Source organism: Python bivittatus, unplaced genomic scaffold (genome assembly GCF_059951505.1).
Source record: "Python bivittatus isolate LINGU-HERP-01145 unplaced genomic scaffold, Pbiv_v1 ctg000080_np1212, whole genome shotgun sequence".
NCBI lineage: Eukaryota > Metazoa > Chordata > Lepidosauria > Squamata > Pythonidae > Python > Python bivittatus.
In genome coordinates, this window is record NW_028277035.1 from 23,710,340 (window position 1) to 23,733,224 (window position 22,885).

Genomic DNA, 22,885 nt, shown 5'->3' on the forward strand with positions numbered 1-22,885 from the left:
CAAAACTATATAGCATGAAAGATACGTTTTGCTTGGAACTATGTCTGTAATTTTAAAGAAATAACTTTTTTGTTAAGATCTCACTAAGCTACTTAGTGGACAGCTGACATTTTTATTTAAAAAATTTCAAGTAAGTAGCTGTACACATCTTGGTAAAACTATTAGGTTAAATGCACTTGTATTTGTTAGAAATGAATGACATCAATAAATAAATGATTGATGCTGTCAATAACTTTATGGAGTGTATAAAATTATATTTCCCTTGATCTAAACAATAACAAAAATGTACTTGTGGCATGAATATATACAACACAGGTCCTGACATATATTTAAATTACCTTAGCCAGCAGTGCTCAGTTCAATTTTTTTAAATGGAGAAAATATAATAAATAAAAATGTTAAATATTTACAATAAAAGAATATGTGGAATCAGTAGGTGAACACATATATCCAATTTTCACACACAGAGATAAAAAGGAACAAAATTAGGCTTATATGACCTGTTTACCCCTCCCCAAATTCTTAATGTTACTTGTGAGTGAAACAAATATTAACATCCCTAGATCACTGAAGATAAATTATATGCACACTGAGATAATCTGCTGACAGAGACATTCAATGGTACATACATGTTTTGATTCCCATAGATAAAAAAGACTTCGCATAGACTGAAGTCTAGAAGTTGGGAATCATACTGGAAGGTCTTTGGGCTTTTTAACCTCTGTGTGATGATTTATTCTGAAGTGGTCATGATTGTCCCTCTATCAGTTCATTTTTTAAAAAGGGGTACTTACATCTCTCCTCAGACATTTTGTTGTTTCAAAGGGTGATTTAGGACTGTGACTAGATTCACTGCTCATCATAATCACAAAAAACTACCCTAAAAAAAAAAGTTGCAAATATTTCCGAGCTGCAGATACAATGCAATGTCCTTATAGTCTTTTCTAACCACCTTCATCAAGGAGGAATGGGTTTCATTAGAGACACCTGAACCTGATACCATTGTACTTCCAGTGATGAATTTGAAGTCCAGCACATTTAAGAGGATGCTAGTTGGGGAAGAATAATTTACATTATGCTGCTCCACTTCTGCAGTTTATGAGTTTCCCAGTCAGTGTGACAGCAAGATTACCTTTGCATATGTTATGCATGTGAACAGCCACAGCTGTCCCAAAGATGCACTGACTGGGAATACCTTAGATATTAAATTCTTTGTGAACAAGTAACTTGAGGTTTAGTCTTTCCTTCTAAGCACCTGAATAGCCAAAATTTGCCTTCTCCAACCTGGGATCATTCACATGAGTTGGCTTTGGAACTTGAAGTTCAACACATCCAGAGTTTACCAGTTTGGAAAAGATGGGTACCAGAGGTATCAGAATCCCAACGTATTTTAGGCAATACTGTTTTCCAGAAAAGTCTATCAGTTTTTTAAAGTTTTAGGAACACCTTCTTCTTCCAGTAAAGTGTTATGACTGAAGTCTCAACATGTAACATCCTGAGTAATCTTAGATATTAAACTAATAATAAAAAGACATGGTCAAAAACAAGATGAAATATAGCACACTGACTCTAGATTATGGAAGTGGCAATCTAAACCATACTCAGTGGAAACAAGTTCCATTAATTTGACAAATTTGGGTATATTTCCAAGAAAATGTGATGGGGGTAGAGGTATGGAGAAGTGTGTAATTCACATATTTAACCAGATTAAATAACTGCAGTGCTTGGTTTGCCGTAACTTCACCAACACCATTTCTTTAACAGCTAACAGATAAAGGTGGCCTTAAAGCATAAAAATACTGCAACCCTGTAACCTTTGTGATACTGATTTCTGATATAGCATATGAAGAGGCTTTCCATCAAGCCTGCAAAGAAATATGTCATGACTGATCAAGTTTTACAATAGCAACTATATCCTATTTGGGAAACCCACTTAAATCAGAAGCTGAATAGGGTTTTTAGGTGTATTAAAAAAAGAAAAAGAGGCTAGTATAATACTGAACTAGCTGAGAAGGCCCATTCACTTATCCAGAAGCTGGTTCTGTAATCAACCAATTTTCAAAGGAATGATGGAGGAGTAAACTGCCCAAATCAGCACAAGGAGATACTTAAGGCAGATGGTGTCACTTAAAAAGGAACATAATGTAGGCTCAGAGGATTACTAAGTTTGCAGCTGGAAGGTCCCTCTTACAATACTCATTAGACTCCTTACAAATGTCAAGGCAGCCCATGTTGGGCCCTTATAATTTCTGTTAAGAGACTGAATTATTTTCTACTTAAAATCATGTTGAATTTAATCTAAACTAGACAATTTAGTCTTAAGTCATTGATGGAGAAATAACAATTTGACCAAATCTATCCCTGAATTAAAAATAATATTGGCAACCCAAACCTGCATCTCCTACTTTTTTCAAGAGATTAAAGGATTTAAATGAAGACATTTTGTTGCACCTACACATTGAATTTGCTGGATACAATCAGCAACCAATAGTCATTGTTTTTCCTCTGTTTCTTATAATACATAGGCTGTTGCTGCCCCATAACCCGCAATGCCCTATGCTTGACGTAGCCCCTTTATCTTGTAAATATATTTTTGGAATGCCCCTAGATAAAATGAACTCAACGGAGGAAGTTTCTGGTGGAGGGGGAAGGGTGGGGGTTGTATATTCCTTTCACCTTTGGATATCAGAGAAGTCAGACAGTTCATCTCTCTGTTCAATGGTCTCATGAGTTGCTTTGGAATTATGACCCCCAGATTTAGTGCGAGTATGAGCATTCATAGGCAGCCTGCTACCTCTTTCCCCTCTAGGACTTTGAGAGTTCTCTCTGGTACCAGACTGAGGGTGAATTACAAGGTTTCCTTGGCCAGTGGATGTTCTTGAGACCTCATTTGGCTTTTTCTCAGGTTCCAAGGTAGAATCTCCATGTGGAACTACAGTACAGAGGCTCAGGATGGAGCACAGACTTCCCCAGTTCTGCTCACATTGGGCCTGGACACTCTGTGTGATGGCCTCTTTGACTTCTTCTCCACAAGTGAGCAGGATGTTTACCAGATCAACATATGGTCTGCGAAAAAATTAAAAAATACAAGGTTATGGATGAGTGGCAGATACCCCCATTAAGAGGTGGATGCTATTGACACAAACTGAGTGCAAGCCAATAGCCATATGTTTATTATTTTATCCATTAGACTGATATCTCATCTTTTAATTAGGAGTTCAATATTTCATGCACACACACACACACACGGAGGAATATAAAAACTATTCTTGCTTAAGACAAATAGATAATTACTAGACTTCCATGTCTTGAAATTCTGAGTGCTTCCAGGAAGACTTTTACAGTTATTCTGTTGGGATTTTACAGGAGATCCAGCCGCTGTCGTACTTCTCTTGTAACCCCCTCTTGTTTCCCCAGTAGTTAATTCCATCTTTGAGTGTGTGTGTGCACATGCACGTGCGCACCAAAACATCTCATTGAGTAGGAAAGAAAGAAAGAAAAACAAAAGAGTCATAGATGGTCTTTAAATTGACAGCATTAGGAACTGTCCCTCAGTAGCTAATCTCCATTGCTCAAGTCCTAAAACAAAACATCAATGTTTGCTTTGGAGCTCATTTAACAAGAACATAGTTTGAAGAATCGGGGTTTTTTTTCCCCCTTAAGTGGAAATTCTGATTCCCGCCCCCCCCCCCCATGTAGTTTGATTAGCTACTTCTAAACCACTTCTGGGAAATCACTATCTCAATGGAATATATCATCCTAATGATCATCCAGTAAATTTGAATTAATCGGTAAAATCTAGAACTGCTTTCACTGAAGAAACCAGAGCTGCAGGATGCACAAAACAAGAAATATGTTTTGTTAGAATGCAGAGCATACCATCATGTTCTAGAATCCTGGTAAATGGTTTTAGACTGGATGCAGATCAGCAGAAACAAAATCTAGGATTTTTTCTTTTATTATTGTTCTGGGTTTTGGCCAAAACAAAATCTTGAAGGATCTGGACTGACTTTATGGGACAAATAGGGTAGGACTGACGTGTGGCATCCACCTCTTCCTTTCCCTTCAAGGCATTTGCACTGGCCTTCCTGCCCTATCTTCCCAGAGCTTTCTGTACCCTCCCTTCAGTAGCCAGTGCCAATGCCCCAGCACAGCATATCCCACTGGACCTCCCTTCCCATCTCTCCAGCCTCTTCCTTTCCTTGCCTCAGCTGACATACTGGCATGTGGCCCTGTTCCTTAGTGCTTTACTCCTCAGGAGTAAAGAACAGCTTTCCCGCATGGCATACCTCACCCAGCCTGATCTTCCCACTGTCTTCTTTCTCTCCCTCTCCTGCCTCCCACTGCCACAACTATCTGCAAATGCTGATCCCTTTTCTCATGCTTGCTCCACTCCTGAAACACTTCTGCCCAGGACAAGTGCATTTTGGTCCATATGCTGATAACAGCAGCCCTATTCTGTTCTGTATGTGGATCAAAGCATCCAAAAGGCAAGTTTCAATTTGGACCATGGACCATCCAAAACAGCTTTATGGAACAGTCCATGCATCAAAAGTTCTGCATGTCTCTAGAAGAAATTACAGTATAAACTGCCTACAAAAAAGCAGTATTACATCTCCATCCGCTAATCAGTTATATATCTGAGATTATTATCTGTGGTAATTACAAGTAATGAAAAAGTAAAGATGCTTTCTTGAAATTTTTTACAACTGGATGTGGCAGCCTTCCTTACCCTGATGTCCTCCAACTGTGCTGGCTGCAACTCCAACAATTCCCAACTAGCATGGCTGAGAGTTATGTAAAATCACAGTTGGTTAAGTTTTCCAGATAGATTCTTCACTGCTCAAGATGAGACTCTTCAGATGTATTCTTGACTTTACTAATATAATTCATGCATTTAATTAAAGACAGCCACTATTTTCCTTTGGGTTACTTTCTGTTTCCTGCTTCAGCACTAGCAACAAGTTATCACATTCAATAGCAAGGCTAACTTGGATACATATAACAACCAGTTTCTCTGATATTATTCAGAATCTTCTTTCTGTCAGTTTAGAGGGCATCCTGTGTTTTGAGAAACTTGTCTTTTGCCTTACTGTTATTAATTAGATCTACAAGACACTATTCCATCTCTGCAAAGTTGGCAACTTTTCATGATATGATTCTATACATTAAATGGCTAGCCTAGTTTCAATTTCTGCAAACAGAGGTGGCAGGTAATCCCATCACTGCCTTTAGGTCATTATATCTGCTACAGAATCTTTTAACTTTATAGAGGTACTCAGTTTATCTTTAGATTTTATATTGGTGAGAACATTATAATAATCAAGAAGTCTTTTTATTGGTGAAGTCTATTTATTTTATATTGGTGAGAACATTATAATAATCAAGAAGTCTTTTTTGCCCACAAGTCTCAGACTTTTCAGTTCTTGGAAATTTGCTCAGTTACTGGTTTTGAGATGAATGACAAAAATTGAATTCATGCCAATGTTGAGTCTCTTCCTAGAATTATGGTTCACAATCTTGCTAATAATGAATACATATTTTCTCTTCCAGGTCCACATAATATAGGATGACAGCATCAGCCATGTAATTGCATGATTATTCAGTGTAAGACCACATTTTTCATTAATCTAAGACATAGCAGTGAAACAGACAATAATCAGCCAGTAATTTATGTTATTAGTTTCCAGTACTCTTCAAATAGCTAATGTATGAACACTGTGCTTAATAAGCTTTTTGAAGTACTTTTATATAATACTATGGACAACCATTGGAGAAAAATGTAAAGAAGTAGTATAGAATTCAGCCTCACTTGGCCTATTTTGAATATGTAATGATAGTTTAGGATAATGATTAGTGGAAATTTTGGATTGCTATTTAGTTGAGGTGGCATTTGGATACTTTTTTGAATGTGTAATGTATACTATGGCTAACTCACGTGCTGGTATTGATTTGATCTTATTCCTTGGGTTACGGGCCTGGGTCAGGCAGAAAATCCCCCACACAGGTAAAAGGGATTGCCCAATTGTTTCCATGTAGCATGGTTTTATCAGGAAGCCAAAGCAAAAAAGGAAGAGGAGGGGGTGCTTCTTTTCCTATCCCGAAGAAGGTTGGTTGAGTCCTGAGAATTTTCGCACTTTTTCGTGTTGTTGTTACAAGTGACTAATCCTCACTGAACTTCCAGTTATGCTATTTCTTAAAAACACAATAAGAGGCATAGTCTAGATACAGCTTATTGGGGAGGGGAAAATTTGGAAAAAAAAAAGAAGGGCAATTCAGATCACATCATAGTATGAACTCCAGCTATATATGTAAAGGAAAAAACCCAGGTTTTTTTTTTCTTAAGCACCCCACCCCCCAATCAGGGATTATGAAATATTTCCTAATATTTTCTTTTAAAATGATACACAGAATTTTTTAAAGAAAGGTGTTCACTAATGCATTTCATTCCAAAATGGTTTCTTAAATGCTATATATACAGAACTATTCACAGATCTTTACAGTTCCTGCACACAATATAATACAATTGTCAAATACTATTTCTTACTCCAGGGTACATTAACAATTATTTTCGCAAAGGAAGGATACTCTTGGACTTGCTTCCTCTTACTGAGTTCTGACCTAGAGATGGCTGTTCTAGCCCTCCACTGGGCCCCAAAGTCCTGGAACGAGCTAGAAGCTGGGAGCAGCACCCACATATTTATAGCTATAAAGGTTGATATAAAAAAAATACTACTGCATATATTTCAACTCTCCCTCCCCAATTCTGTTCCCTTCTAGAAAAACATTAGAACCCCCCCCCCCTGTTTTTCTACAGATTTACAAATTTTCTAGAATTTTTACATCGCTAGGTCAAGCTGAAGGAAGAACAATTTGTTTACTGTTGTCCAGGGCCAAGTATTTGAAAAGTTGAACATTTGGCCTGAAATTTGAATGGGCAAAACCTGCCCTCCCTTTTTGTGGTTAATTATGAGAGCAGGAGAGCAAAATTCAGCACCAGTCTTACACAGCTTATGAGTAGAGGCCAGTTTTTTTTTTTTTTTTGCTCTATTTAAGTCTACATTTGTCTTCCTTCCTTGAATAATTCTTGCAGCAGCCTTTTTGCCAAGGAACAGTTCTGCCTCGGAAACTTGCTGTGGATTCTGGGACATGTTCTATTGTGCATGCTTTGTTTGGAAGGGTCATGATTAGGCTGTTGCATCTCACCATCAAATTGAGTGAGTTGGGAAGGCGCATGTCGTTGTCTCCTGGGCAAATTCAGTGGTGATGGGTAAGCTGTCAGTTTCTCCATCTTGCCACAGAACACTCTCTGCAAACCACTGAACTAAACTATCACATTTAACTACCAGTCATTTACAATTTAGTTGGTTGTCAATTTCATGGAAGGGGCCCACAGGAATCTGAAAGACATATTTGTCTCACTCGGCATGCAAGAGGCATTTGTCTTGGCATTCCAAGGCAGAATTACTCAAGGAGGCAAAATTACTTAAGACATTATCTCACCCAGCATGCAAGAGCTATTTGACTTGCTACTCCAATGCAGTACAAGTGTTAGTCTGAAACTGAGACAAAGCCTTTATTATCCCTGGCACCATTCCATCTTACAGAAGAAGGAAAAAAAATCCCACAACCCTACTTGTCATTAAAAGATGATGTGAGTTATATCCTCTATGGAAGATGCATAATGCGACATGATCCACACTTGACTGATACATTGCTTGCACACAAAACATTCAAGAATACAGACATGTTTGAGTCTATTGCACTAGGATTATAAATAAAACAGGCCCTTTAGGTATCACTGAGGTAACTGCAATGCATTATTACAGGTGCTAAAGAATAACCAGTAAATAAGACTATGGAATGGCTGTAATTCTGTACTAAATAACACATTTGCATGAAGATCAGGTATTTATGAGCAGACTGTTGCCAATAAATATACTGTATAAGAAAGATCAATAAGTCTGGGGTTAATGTATTACTGTATTGTACTTTTGGGGCCCCTGTTTTGTTTGTTTTGTATTGGTTTTAAGATTGTTTAAATTTGGGGTTGTCTGTGTGATTTTATGTTTTATCTGTTTCTATGGATTTTTTGGTTTTGTATCAAAGGAAGAGTCCATTGGAATTGGGTGGCTGTAACAAGGTAGATTATTATTTTCTGAAGTCATGCATGGAGAATTTTAAATGTAAAGCGGTACCTCTTTTAAGGTAGAGGTTTCTGAGATATCTCCATCTTAGAACTCACTACTTAGCCTGGAATTTAACCACACTTCGAGAGATGTAGTTATATGCCCTGAATTTTACCTTCTGAGTAAATAAAATGTGTAGATAGAAAACTGCCAGGTGCTTTAGTAAATGTCACAAACTATTTTATAGTTGATAATATTTTATAATTTGTGACATTGTACAAAGAAGTTGTTTTATAAATAGCATAAGCAGTATACAAATGTACTAGGCTATAAAAGCTATGCACAAGAATAGAAGAAACAGAGTTTGTTCAGGATAGACAACTTCACTCCCAAGTTTCTAGGTTGTTTCCACACAACAATGGCATTATTTTCCTAGTTTAGAGGTGTGTATAGGTCTGTAAAAGGATTTTCACGGGTTAATATTCTGCTCCAAGAACTCCAGAGCAGAAATTCTACTCCATTTTCTGCAGCATGAACCTTTCTGTAAGGAGCAAAGAAGACCCACACATGGAGCATTCTCCACTACAGATAAGGAAGGAGACTCCATCTGCAAAGAGCAGCACGTGGAGCGGAACACTGTTGTCAATAGTACTGCATAAATTACCATGAAGGTAAGATCCTCTCCCATGGTGATTCAGCTACTTAGTTTCCTAGCTGCCATGTAGTGAGATGAATTTTACACTCTGTTTTACTACATCAGCTCCAACATCAAGCAGTTGCAAAGCTATTAATTCTACATCAGCTCCAACATCAAGCAGTTGCAATGCTATTAATCGTGTACTGAACTGTAGATGGAGTAAGAAAGACTATAGAGGGAAGCTGTTTCTTCAGTTAATTTTAGAAACATTAAAAAATGCTTCTAGATTTAATGGTTAAATTGCTGTCAAAACTGCATTATTTTTAAAGGTATTCTGATCCAAACAAATACCTAATACAGAATTCACTGAAAAAATGAATTTAAAGGGCTAGTAATTATAGGTTTTAAGTATCTGTTTGTTGTCATTCTTGGAGTAGAGAAAATAAGCTTTTGAATGGGAGATTGGAGAAGTTAAGTGGAGTATTTGTACCAATATTTTGGCAGGTTAGATATTAAGAGTAAGGTTTCTGCCAACCATTCACAAAAAGTTGGCTTCAATAGAATTCTACATGTTTTAAGTTTCAGCAAGGACTGAGAGGTTGTGTGTTGGTGAGGACTGGCAGTTTCCTTCATGATGTATAAGCCAATTATGCAACATGTGATGCAGCAACCAGAAGCATCCACGGAATACTTAAGGACAGAGATGGGGGTAAAAAAAGTCAAGATGGTGAGAATGATCAAAGCCCCACCCCTTTTTAACATGCATTGCATGCTCATAAAAAAGGATAGGACTTCAATAGTATGGTTATGCCTGCCATCTTGATTTTTTTATTCTCCTGGTGGATGCCCCTGCTCCTCCATATGATAATGTGAATTTTTTTCCTTTACACAGAAATTCTACACCATGGTCAATACTCACATTATAACAGGAGCAGATCTATATTCAGATCTGAGCATGTTCCCACTTCTGTGCATGAGATAATCATATATTTTTTCTTCCTAATGCATGAATCTGAACGATACGTTAGAAGGCGGGTTTTTTTGATAGCAAATGACCATGAAAAAAGAATGGCCATTTTATATGTAAAGCATATACATGGTAAATTCATACCACTGTTGTACTATATAAAATAAGTCTCAGATCTCACAATTATATCTGAGTATATTAAAGGGACAATTCTGAAAACGATCAGATTGTCCAAAAAGGAAAAGAATGAGAGCTGGCAACCCATTTATATAGAAGGGTCCTAAAAAATTGGCAACGGCCAACTTAGTTCTGCAATGCCATCATCGTAGCATGGCTACATCTCTAAGGGGATCGCTATGGCTCATTTGTATCACTAAATGCTGTGAACTGGAAACTTCCCTCTAACTACGCATACAAACTTGAGATGAATAAAATTCGGGGATATGCACCTTGGCCTGAACCTACAAAGCAGATTAGGTGCTCCCTGTTTACTTACTCGTGTTGCAGCAAGTCTTTGAAGTGAATCATCTCCACAATGACCTGGACATTCTCTTTGGCTGCAGAGCAGAGATCATGCTTCTGGTAGCATTCTCGCTGTAGCTGGAACACCATCTCTTTGATGGCGGGACATTTGCGACTGATACAACTAAACTTGTGCCGCAAGGCATGTGCCTTGCATCTCAGGGCATCTTTAATGAAGGATTTTCCCTGAGGTGAGAAAAGAAGAAAAAGCACAACTGAATGCAATTCCATTAAGCATATGTCCTGTGATTGACCTCCATTTTTCTATTTACACCTGGAAGAGAGGCTGCTTAGACAAGCTAGCTCTTCCTATTTACTTTTGCAAGTTGTGAGATAACAAAGGTTTTGCTCTAACCCTAATCAGATAATTATTTCCTTCTTTTGTCGTAGCAGGTGCCCAGTGCCTGCCAGACATTTAATCCTCATTAATATCTAACCTTCCTTTGCTGAAGCCTAAACTGAGCAACTCTGGGGGTGGAGGGGGAGAGAGAAGTTGCAGGGCTATAAAACATGCCCGATGAAAGCAACCCCTTTGCAGCTGAATTTGAGAGACTGTCCTCGCCACATGGGCTCACGCTGGCAGATGGTGGAGGGGCCCCTGGTGCTGTGAGTAATTCATGGGGACAATTTAAATAAACATGATGCTGTTTGTTTTGGTCCTGGAAGTTCTTCTAATGTCTTCTTGCTTCTATATTCACCCTGCAAATTCTCAGTTAGCCAGCAATACAAGAATTTCAGAAAACAGCATAAGACAGAGCTGAATTGCTCCTCTTATCAAGGACTCTTGGAGAGCTATACATAAGCTGTTGGGTATGCTTTCCTGTAACGATAGCCCTGTGCAGACAATTGATTTCAAATTGTTCAAAACCAATGGTGATACGCATTATTCTCATGGCAATACAGAGTCCTCATTCTGATGCCAGCAGACTTCAGAAGGCAGCCTAAAAACTCTCCATGAGACTGTGAGACTTATGTTGTGAGAGGGTTTGGGATGAAAATACTGACCTGCCATTACTCTTTTACTGTTATGCTATGACACCGCTCTCTGGAAACTGACCTGCCAAGTTGACATTTCTCAGTACCCTTCATGTAGCATCTTTGCTATTTGAATAGCCTGAAGTCAGGCATTAGCATGTAACATTCTTTGTGTAGTTATTGTTGCCAACAGTTGCACTGCCCTAGTCTCCTGCTTCCAATCTCTCATGCCTGGCAGGTGAAAGCAACATTTTAAACTTCCCACAATGTCTTTTGAGTGATCCTGTCCTGGTTACTGTGGAAAATCCAATTTATGCAATATTGCCAGCCACTGCCAGTTAAGCCACGTGGACCACAAGAAAGCACACTGCAACCCCACCCCCCTGCTACTGTAGATTGTCCAGGAAGAGACCTTGATTCCATATTGCACGAGAGGACTCCTGCTCATATGAGTGTCTCCCAAATCTACTTCCCACAACATTCAGAAAAGATACTAAGACAAATGGAGGCTGCAAGGAGAACAAAAATCCAGTGTGTCCATGCCACTTGTATATTCTCTCCAAGACTCTTTACTTGCTCATTTTGACTACTTTTCAGAGTTGCTCAGTCAAACTGGAAACACTTCATTCATGATGGTCATGGAAGGGAATGAGGCTATGTTGAAAAAGTGAGTTTTCTGAGTTTAAAGCTTCATCTCAATCTGGAGTTAAAAAGGTTCCACAGTTCTGCTAAAACCTGGGAGTTGACTTACCAATGTGCAAAGCAAATTGACACAGTCTTGCTATTAGTTGACCTCTGTGAGGCTCACCCTCCTCCCTTTTTGCTTGGTCCAAAGGGAGAGCTGGACAGGGATTTATTTTCCACTGCCTCTGGAGGGTGAGGAACCTTGATGATAATGCTAAACTGGTAAGACCAACCTGATTCTACTGATACTAAATTGATAGCACAGCTAATATTGCGGTATGTTCTTGAAAGGTACTTTTAGCCAGATGATTTTTAAAGCATGTGGCAATTGTTAAGAAATTATGGAAGTTGTAGGAGGCATGAGAAGATTAAAATGATTTTCTGGTTGCCAGGCGTTGGGGATTTGCTATCCTAAGTATTCTTCTGCCCCACTGTGGAGGTTAACTAGTGCAATATGGCTTTTGTCTTCAGAGACACAATCCTGTTTTGTTTGGAAATAAACCCACATGAACACAGTGATGCTTCCCCAATAAAAAGGAGTAGTCCTATGCATGGACTAAGTCCATTAAATTCAGTGGGATTTGTTGCTAGATAAGCGTGTATCCTAGGACTGAGGTTCTATCTCTGTAATTGTTAAAGCCTATTTCTCTCTTCTTTTTTCCTGTTATCCATATCTATTCAGAGAAACTTCTCAACCCTAAAAAAGATCATCCTTAAGCCCGTCTCATAGCATTCTGATATCAATATATATTGGTGTGATCGTTTCTTTTTCAACTTCCGCAAAAGTTAGGAAAAAGATGGAAGCCTTAAAAAAGTAACAAAATGTCTGATGCACTTCTAACTATATTTGTGACACATGTAAAGAAGAACTAAGCAACTTATTAGCCTTAGTCCGCCTCCTTTTCTTCCTATTTCTGAAAGTCAGTCATACTTCAGTGATAAACTACAATGTCTGAATAACTGGACAGCAATTCTTTTTGCTGAATGATAGCAAATGGCCACACTCTTGCATTCCTCCCATTTTTAAAAGTTTCCACTCATCCAAGCTAATGAGCACTCACTGATCAATAAGACATAAAGGCTAACTGCCTTTCTTATTCCTACTCAAATTTTATGGCAGCATAATTGTATCTGTGGTTGTGAGAACTGGAACTTCTTCTGTTGGTCCTTCTTTTCTAAAGAAGCAGATAGATTAAACTTGTTTTTGTCTTATAAGACTACAGTGCATTTGAAGGGAAGGGATACTCGCTGCTGATCACTGACAAAATATTTCATTTATTAGTTTGGTTTTTGTAATAGCAAAGGAAGAAACTTCAATATTATTTGGAGTGTGTAAGAGATTATAATCTTGTCTATAGGAACAGTCAGCAAGAATATGAAAAATATTAAAGTGACACTTGAATAAATATATTGTTACTTAGAATTTTTTTAAATAAAAAAGGATGATGGGAAAATGTGCTATGGACTTGAAAAAAAATCCCATTGTGAAAAATGTATATGATAATCTAATACAAGGTTTTGTTTTTTTAAGAAAGAAAGAAAAGGCCAAAGCAGAATTTTTTTCAAAGCCATTAAAACAGTAATGAAAAGGATAAAAAATTCCCATTAATTTGAACGGAAACAGATATCCTTATATGCCTGGAAAAGCAAATAAAAAATTTCTACAAAAATCTGTTTTTAAGACCCATCAAAGTGAGGAACAGCCTTATGATCTAATATTATAGAGCATTTTTATCTGCAAAACAGCTCTCCTTTCTATCACTGTAAGTGCCACTGGTTATGGCTGAAACCTTTAGTTATATATGCACATTCTGTAAACTGCCAGTCAAGCCAAATGCGTCTGACCATTGTAATGTTTTTGTTCTCTTTGCTGAAATGGGAGAGTTGTTGTATAAAGCATAATAACAGGATGCTTCAACAATGTACAAACAGTTTGGAGAGAAAATGAAAGAGACAAATTTAATATCAGACTCTGGCTAAGGAATGTACTTTGACGTTGGTGGGCTGCCAAGGAATCACTTGAATAAAGCAGCAGAGACACAGTTACTTCCAGTGACACTGTGGCTCAGTATTCCTCTGCAGAAATTGATTTGTCTGATCATATAAAAGGAGTCAGAGACAAGATTGAGCAAGAGAATTCCTCACTTGGCATCCATGGATTGAGGCATCCAGAATAAAAACCCCTTCCATTTTAATATGCCAAGAAGAAGGCTTGGTGTCTCTCAGTGACATCAGTAAAGTCTCAGCCTCAGGAGTAAAGACTTTTAGGATAAATTGGCAATGCCAGCACCTCAGTTAAGAGGAAGGCTCCTCCCCAAAGCAGCAAGGGTGGGATGACATTAAGGGGTGACCCACTGTTATATTATTGCATTATCTTCTATCATTATTATCATCCGGAATTCATTTGTCTAAAATGTCACTATGGCTTGGATTTGCCATACTTAGTGATTTATACTTGGAACTGCGAGGTTTCCAAATCAGTGCTCTTCCCCTAAATCCACAAGGCATCTACGATTATATTTTTAGACATGTGTTGAATTTTTTTTCTTCATCCAGGCTTTCTCTATGTGAATGTTATGAATAAATAGTTTTGTATCCTCTTTTCCCCTCCCCCTTTAATGAATACATCTTCATATTGTTTGCATTTATCACTGTATTTTAATAATTTTGATGTTTCTAATTGTAAACTTACCTAAGAAAGAGACTATATGAGAAATGTAATAGCAGTGCCAAATAAATAAAGATTATTAGATGGGAATAACTACCCATTAATCCAAACCTCTTGCTTCCACTGGGCCAGTGACACACCGTTAATACAAGAGGTAAATTCTTTTTCAAACTCAGCAATAGTGTTCTTTAGCAATGGGACCTTCTGCTTTGCTCCATATAGTCTTATCACTTATTTGGGGATGAAAATTATTTCCCATAAATATTAACCTAGCCCTTGATCAGCGCTTGGTAAGGGGATGATGCTATTTGGTATTTCACATACAGTAGTACAAACACAGTATTGTGTAACTCTGTAATACCCATTCTGGTTCACACATACATATCTGTTTTAGTTTTATCCACAGATCTAAAGGCTCCTAATGTGGAATTACATGTATGTTTTAACTGGAAGAGCTTGAATGGGAGCTGCAAAATATGTTGGGGCACTAAAAGAGGGTTGTGTAGGTGATGAAGGTGAGATAGAAGGTTAATAAAAGTATCTATGAAGAATTAATGTTCTACATTATAAATATATTCTGTTCAAGGAAGTTTAGAACCTGTTTGCTTGCTCTGAAATAGGAAGCTTGATTAAAACATCAACTAGTAATTTTAACCAAACTCCACACTGTTTTATACTTCCACATTAGCAGCTTCTGGATCTAGCTGTCTATGCCTCAAATTGTTGCATTTGCTTACCTGGGCATCAAACTTTCCAGCGTTGTGGAGAAACGTCATGCAGATCTCATGTAAACCTCGAATCTCACAAGAGTTGTTTTCAAAGCACTCAAATACACTGCACCCAACATCACCAGCACTGACCAGGCAGTGCTGGATTTCAGCTGAAAATGAACAGTCACCACAGTAAATGTCTAAAACTATTACACATACTTGTAGGCAAAAGATTACTTTGTTAACAACTTCTTCCTTTAAAAAGGGGAACAAAGTGTAATGCATGAGATATAAACAACTTCCCTTGCTTTGCAAACAATTATATGATCAAAACAGAAAGTCACTATTAAAACCATGACCAAACTAACTTACTAACACAAGTCAATATGATGCAGTTGTTTAAATTATTACATTGAACTGGGGAGACAAGTTAAAATCTCCACCCAAGCCATGAAAATCACTGCGTGAACTCTCATTCTAACCTACCTCAAAAGGTTGTTGTATAGATAAAATGGGATGAGATTCAAGTATACCTCTTTGATCATCATGGAAGGAAAGTTAATTAAAAATATTGTGTTGATTTGATCTTCATGAATTACGGTCCAAAATTCAATACTAGTTCAAGGAAAACTGCATCTGAGGAAGTTATGCAACTATTTATTGGGTCTTCTCATCTGAACTAGCATCCTCAAATACTTTCCTCAAAGTAAGCACATTTTTAAATTAATGAAATCATTTGCAAAGCTTCTGATAAATCTGCAGGGCTTTTTCTATTCCATGCCTATTTCTATTCCATACCTATTTACCAGCATATACCACCACTGTGTTAATTGGGGTAAGTGTCAAACTGAAACCTATATCCCTGACAACAACAATAACAGTAAAATTAGACATTCTGGAACTCCCTCCCTCCAAGGGTATGCAAGCCACAGAAGACCCTAGAGGTTTCTTTCAATTTATTAAAGAAAATGGGAATGTCTAAAAGGCCAAGTAGAAGCCCATCCTGGGATTAGTTTCACAGAAACAGAACAGTGCAAAAGAAATATGCAGCCAACCCCTCCTTTGAAGAAAAAGAACAAAAACAAAACCCAAACGATCGGACCGGAGCCTGAAAAAGCAAAACGGGATACTGTATTGCCGCCACATCGCCTTCTCTTCTCAGCAAGGCTGTCTGCATTGTTTTATACATAAAGGGGAAGCTGCACATAGCGAAGAGGGAGAAGGAGTTTCTTTGTCCAGCGTTGTGTAAGTGTGCAGCTTGGATTTAGGTGCAGCTTTCGCTTCAGGCTGGCCTCGGGTCCGATGCAAGAGTTCCGAGCATACGCTCTGGCCCCGCGGGCTGAGAACCGCCTCGAGGGGCGATTCACGTGAGGAAGCAGTTCTCTACCCCGGGTGCACGGAGCGTCTGTACTGTATATCCCCGCCTGTCCTGTGGGTAGTTCTTCGAAGCCTTGGGCAGCCAGCGCCCCTACTGTGAACAAGTGGGGAACAGCCGGAAAGGGGTCTCCCAAATTTCTTTCCACGCACGCTGGGCAAAAGATCCGAAAAGATTCCAAGAAAGGAGCACTAAAAGCATTAAAAGATTATTTAAAAAAAAGTGGTGGGAGAAAATACCCCTGCTGGTTGGATGCCTCTCTTACAGCAGAAAAAGGATTTTCAGCACTTTGGCTCGGGTCTACTCACTTCTGAACGCTTTCCCCTTTCTCTATTAAATGTTAAACCTGCGCTGACGCCTGTGCCCTCCCTCCTTCCGCCTTTTTCTTTTATTTAAAGGATGGGAGCTGACCAGTTTACGACGTGCAAAGACCAACATAGTTCCGCAAGTCCTTCGAATCGTGGGTTTTTATTTTTAAGCAGAGAAATAGAGGGAGGGAGCACTATCCTCCTGATTAAAATGAAAATCTGATTTAACTTTCACTACAGTACTGCGTGCCCAGTGCGATGACTTTCTTTGCCTGCTTAGAAGATGGAAGGGCTGCCTCTGCACAGTAGTTCAAATGGTGGAACACGTGCTTGGCTAGCCAGCGCTTCCAAGCTGCAGGAAGCGCTTCTCTTCCCTTAACTGACTTCTGCTTGTCACTCCCCGCGCCTACAAGAACGATGCTTATCACCTAGCGACGCATCTCCTGTCTCAGACACACGCCGCACCGAAGTCTAATCTCAAAAAATTGGAGTACAACTGGTTCTGGACTTAAAACGCAGTTTCCTCGCCTCAGAAATGGAAAACACACGGATGCGTTTTGAACCTCAAGAAATAATCACCTACCTGAATTTTGCAGAGACATCCGCCCTTTTTGCTGAGGAGCTCTCTCCTGGACACCTTCCGGAGGGTGGGTGGCTTCGGTGCCCACCACCGCATCAACGCTTGCAAAGACCAACGCCAGGGTCAGCACTTTCCGTAAGCACTCCGCACACATGGTCCTTGTGTGTACCTAACCACGCCGACTGGAGGCCGCCAAGCCCCCTCTCTCTCTTCGCTTCTTTGCAAAAGACCCGGGATCTCCGATCTTCCCACCTACGCGCACACAGAGCGAAGTGAACGGCGCTGATAGAAGTACTGAAAGTGGCCCGGAAAGGCAACCGATGGTTCCTCAAATATGTCTCAAAGCTCGGGTGTCACTTGAATGAAGGAGTCCAGCAGATGTTGTCCGCCAACCCGACCAACCGGAGCCTCTATTTCACTCTGACACCAGCTCGGGGGCGTGGCCTTCTCCAAAGTATTACTACGCACTCGAGAGAGCCGCGATTATAGCTCGGGATGCGAAGTTGCTGCATCGAACTGCAGGTTGCACAAGCAAGTAGCGGAGGTCGTGTAAGTAGTAGATCACGACAAAGCCAAGTGTTTTGCACAATCGAATGCAAGATCGGCGGGAAAAGGCACGCTATTGCAGTGAGAACAGAAAGTTTGGGGTGACTTCCCCCCCAAGATTGGCTTAGTATACCCCCTCTGTAGGTACGCAGGAGACTATACCACCGGGGATGCTAGCAATAATTTTGCCAAGGTAGACAAAGGTCACTAGTTCAGGAGAGATTTCTTTCGCTAATGGAAGATTCTCTTTGTCTCGTGTAACTGCAACTGAACTGGTGCAAGTAACACACGCGCGACCTGAGGGTAGGTTGCGAAGATCCAATTTCGAATGGGCGCTCGAGACAGAGCATATGGTGGCAAGAGGATCCCAAAGCATTTGCAATCCGCTCGTGTTGCTCTGAAAGGGGAAGGAAAAGACAGTCGAGATTTCATTTGAGATCCAGTCGAGTTCCTGGGTCTGAGCAAGAGGACTTTACATTGGGTAATACGCACGCCCCGGTTGATATTAGTAACCAGGCTACGTTCTTTGATGATCTGGATTAATTTTCTTCACAACTTAGTTGGCAGCACGAGCTGTTTATAACTGCCTAGAACTCCTGCTCCCTTCCCTGATACGGGGTGGGAGGGACTCAGAGACAAGGATTTGTGCCCTTTTGCTGAATGGAAAAATAAAGATGGAAAATGTTCCAATGGAAAAAAAGAGTTGGTTTGAAACTCCACATTGAACCTTCTCCATCCCCAATCCTATCGCGCTCCCAGTCACGAGGATTTCATTTTGCAGGCCTGCGGATTATTGGGGAGGGGGGCGGGAACACATGAAACCCTTTCTTCTGTAACTCCACCGCAGTCGTTGCATCATCTCTGCTTTATACTCACGGATTTGCTTTTTAAAAAAAGTCCTGCCCCTCTTCCTGCCCTCCTTTTTTTCCGCTCCGCATGGAACCTGAGGCAACTGAAACCTCTTCCCAAGGACGGCGAAGTGGTCCCACCTCGGATTGCCACCGAAAGCAAGCCGTCCGGCTGAGTCATCCGGCGGCAGCTAACTGCAAAGTATCGATAATCAATTCAAATAAGCCACCATCCGCCTCCCCTTTTGCTTGGAGGAAGGCGGGAAAAGCAGGTGGTGGGCTGCGGGGGCGCGCCTCTCCCCCCCCCCCCCGGCTTCCTTCCTGCACTTAAGCTGCAGCAACCGACTTTGGAGATTTCATCAGACGCGCCGCCAACTTCTTGCCTCCAGCGCTCTACTGTGAGGGAAACGCGACGCGGACTCCCCGGGCCTGTCTGGCTAGTGCGAAGCTGCGAGCCGAAGAGGAGGAGAAGGAGCAAACGGCTGGGTCCCGGCGCTCTAGGTTAGGGCCGGGCCGAGCCGACTTCCCGGAGGAGGAGGGGCGCAGCGCGGGGAGGAATGTCTTCAGCTGCCGCCGCCGCCGCCGCCGCCGCCGCCGCCACGATTCTCCTGCTCCCAGCTGTCAAAATGCACTTGAGAGAATCCACTCACACCTCCAGAAGCAAACGGTGCTCTGGGAGGAAGACGTGACATTGCGCGGCATAGCCATGGAGGTCTTTCTTCCACTCCCCTCCGCCTCCATCCAGCGCCGGGCATAGAAACCACGTTTCCTTTCAAGCCGCCTGCTGTACAAAGCATCACAAACTTTCTTTGTTAAGATTTTTCCAGGCCCAGCGTTGTGCAGAGAAAAAAGAGAGGGGCGGGTAATTCGGGAAGATCATTTTGTAGGCTTTGGCTCTTTATTTATGATGGATCCTGTGTCATTCCTTCCAATAGTTGCCATGTCTTTCATCACAAAGCCTTCCCGAGGACGATTAAAAGCCGAAAATAATTATTGTATGCCACAAGCCAAACACTCAGTACAGCAGCATTTTAAAACAATAGACAAAGCCTGCAGTGTGCAACGTTTAATTAAAAGCGAGCTGGAATAGAATTTTTTAACACGCTCTTGGATTCCAGGAAAGATGCATTTTTCATCCCGGTGGTGGGGGTTTTCAAAAAATAATGTGCCACCACCACTGAAAAAGCCCTGTGTTCTATGGATTAGACATACCGCCCAATTGCAGTATAGCTCCACAGTCACAGGTATGCACAACAGAATTTAAAGAGGATTATTTTGAGAAAAATTGAGGATTTGCAGGGTTAAGCAGAGAGGAGACTCACAAAAACCAAAGCAATGTTGACTATAAACACCATCGATTCCAGTGGTTTATTCTTAAGTATGCTTAGGTTTGGATTCCATTAGAACTCAGTGCTTTCACTCGGTTAACTGAAAACACAACCAAAGACTTTGTATTGCTACTGAATTAAAATGCTGTTGAGCGGGCACCAAGCAATGCTAGCATGACATTTGCCCTCCCATTCCCAACTCCTGCCCCTCCGTCACTGCCTCTGCCAAGTCGCTGCCAAGTGGTATCCTGATTTGTGAGTGTGACATTCACTATCATCGGGGTGATTTCTTTTCTCCTCTGACTTTATTGCCATACCTTTTCAGCACATAAGATGGTTTGTGCTATTCCCAGGCTCTGAAGCAGTTCAGCTCGCTCTCTTCCTGGGCCTTTGCCCACTACTGATAAAGGGTATTCCTCATGCGTGTCTAACTGTGTACAAACATGCCCTGACAACATCCTTTTCCTGTCTCCTGATGTTGGCTTTGATCTGGAGTGAAATGGCTTTAAGTTCTAAAGAACTTAACTGGTGTTAAAGTAGTGGTTTCCCCCTCAGTCTCCCAGCATCTAACAGCACCCGCCATTTGTCTGAAATCTTTTATACTTTGCCATTTTGGAGGTAAAGTCAGGTGACTGGTAGTGGAAGGAATCAGAACAGATACTGGGTGTTTTGGGCTGATGTTGAAGGGTTCCTTCTTAACGATTCCCCGGTTGGCCTCAGGTGGTTGTCTCCAAAAAGGCCGAACACAGCACACTGTGCTGACGACCTGCCAGAATTGCGTGATAATGCCAGAATGCCCAGCGCACAGTACTGTAAGTGCTTTAACTCTGTGGCCCTTCTTGCTTTTGTGCAAGACTAAAAGAACAAAGGAGTGCAGTGATGGGACACCCCCTACCCCACCCCATCCCATCCCACCCCTTTGCCTCTGAATAAAGCACAGAGAAATTCGGAAACTGGTATTTGGTGTCTTTATAAAGAAAGGAATGGAAGAGGAGAAGAACCTTAAGGCGGTGCTTGGGACTGAGCTCTCTTCACGATTTCAGTCTGTTTTTTATCTTTACCCACCTTACATGATGACAGGATGGGTATAGGAGGAGGGGCACAGGAAAGAGCCCGAGTCCTGAAGGAAGATCCTGCTGCAGTGCTGTGATTGGCGGACTTTCCTGTTGGCTGGGTAGGCACAAAACAGAGGAAAGCAGACTGGGGGGAATCAACCAATACTGTAGCTGTGCTTGTCATGTGCTGTGCACACACAACATTAGGAGAGCACCATTCAGTAGTGAGTTACAACAGACGCAGAATAGAGATTGGCAGGCAGGTAGCAAAATTCATGCTGTTTTTTTTCCCTTGCAGATACAGGGATGAGTGGATAGCACTTTAATTCAGCAGTATGGAAAGGCCCTGAACTGTCATTAGCTATACTGGATAATAGTAGTATTTTTTTAACCTTTTAGCCAATATTATCCCATCATAGCTTCAACATTTGCAAAATGTTACTGCTTGGTCACTATGTATGTATGTATGTATGTGCAAATAATCTATTTCCCACCTTTCTTCTAGAAGCTCAAGGTATAGCAGTGCCTCCAAAATACTACTGTCATTCCAACGGAGCAAACGATAATGTAGGTTCTGTTTCCACTGCTGAACTAAAGCGTGAGCCATCCATCTGTGAATCATTGCAAAATAATAATATATTTAATAACAATAAAATAATAATAAAATAACACCAGCATAAATGCAGTTCCCATTGTCAATTCCTATCCTGTCCCTATTATGTTGAGTCATTGCTAAATAGTGAGTATACCAGTTGTAATAGCTAAGATGATTGGTTTTCTTGTCTGACTTTGCTATAGTCCCTTTTAAGTATAACACCACACAGCAGGAAAAGATCAGTCAATTGTGGCACTATAGCAGAAATAGGAGGAGTTAACCACCTCCTGTTCAAGGTAGAGAGTGGCAAAGCATAACAGGTTTTGCACACCCTGAGCCTAACTTTGGATGATGTTGGAATAAGGAAGCAAATACCTTTATGCCAGTAGAGCTGATTATGACTCAAGACTGTTTCCCTCATGCACTGCAGAGAAAATAAGGGCAATATTGAGCCTTCTCCCTCTGTTGAGTTGAGTGCTTTCCACCCATTGATGAGCTGGCAGAAAACTATACCAGGATGAAATTTGCTGTTCCCTGATGCCAGTCCCCATCCTGCCTCTGCTACTTCTGTTCTCTATTACCCCCGACCCTAGTCTACAGAAAGTCTTACTTATTTTTTAAATTTAATCCCACCTTTTTGTTGGAGCTAGGGAGCGCCCTTTGCATCTGGATAAACTCTGAATCCCAGTCTCATCTTCTGTTTTCAATTTCTTTGAAGTGCTTTTTTTTACTCCAAAGTAGCACATTCAGTATTGCTCTCCTCCCTCTTCCATTGCTGAAATTTTTTGATTTGAGATTGTGTGTGATCCAACGCTGATTTAGATAGGAAGAAGGAGCACATGGCATAGGCTTCCAAAGACTAGGTGAACTACAAATTGCAGGTAAGATAGTATATGTTTAAATGCCTGTGCATTAAAAAAAACCATAAGTAAATAAAGAAGCAGGGGACATGGGAGGC

At 40.6% G+C, this 22,885-nt stretch overlaps 1 protein-coding gene across 2 annotated transcripts; it reads right to left on the reverse strand.

Annotated features, from left to right (window-relative positions):
- Nucleotides 1–216: 216 nt before the first annotated feature.
- Nucleotides 217–21,198, reverse strand: STC2 (stanniocalcin 2). 2 transcript variants are annotated; one of them, XM_088133683.1, is made up of 5 exons: nt 18,978–21,198; nt 17,559–18,498; nt 15,320–15,462; nt 10,230–10,441; nt 217–3,066 (listed from the first exon to the last, which is right to left on the reverse strand). In XM_088133683.1, the coding sequence occupies exons 2-5, from the start codon at nt 17,707–17,709 to the stop codon at nt 2,673–2,675; spliced, it is 900 nt and encodes a 299-aa protein (XP_087989809.1). In that variant the 5' UTR covers nt 17,710–18,498; nt 18,978–21,198; the 3' UTR covers nt 217–2,672. The 2 variants fall into 2 exon arrangements, with proteins under 2 accessions (XP_087989809.1, XP_007425945.1); XM_007425883.3 differs by having other exon boundaries at nt 17,559–21,198.
- Nucleotides 21,199–22,885: the final 1,687 nt, after the last annotated feature.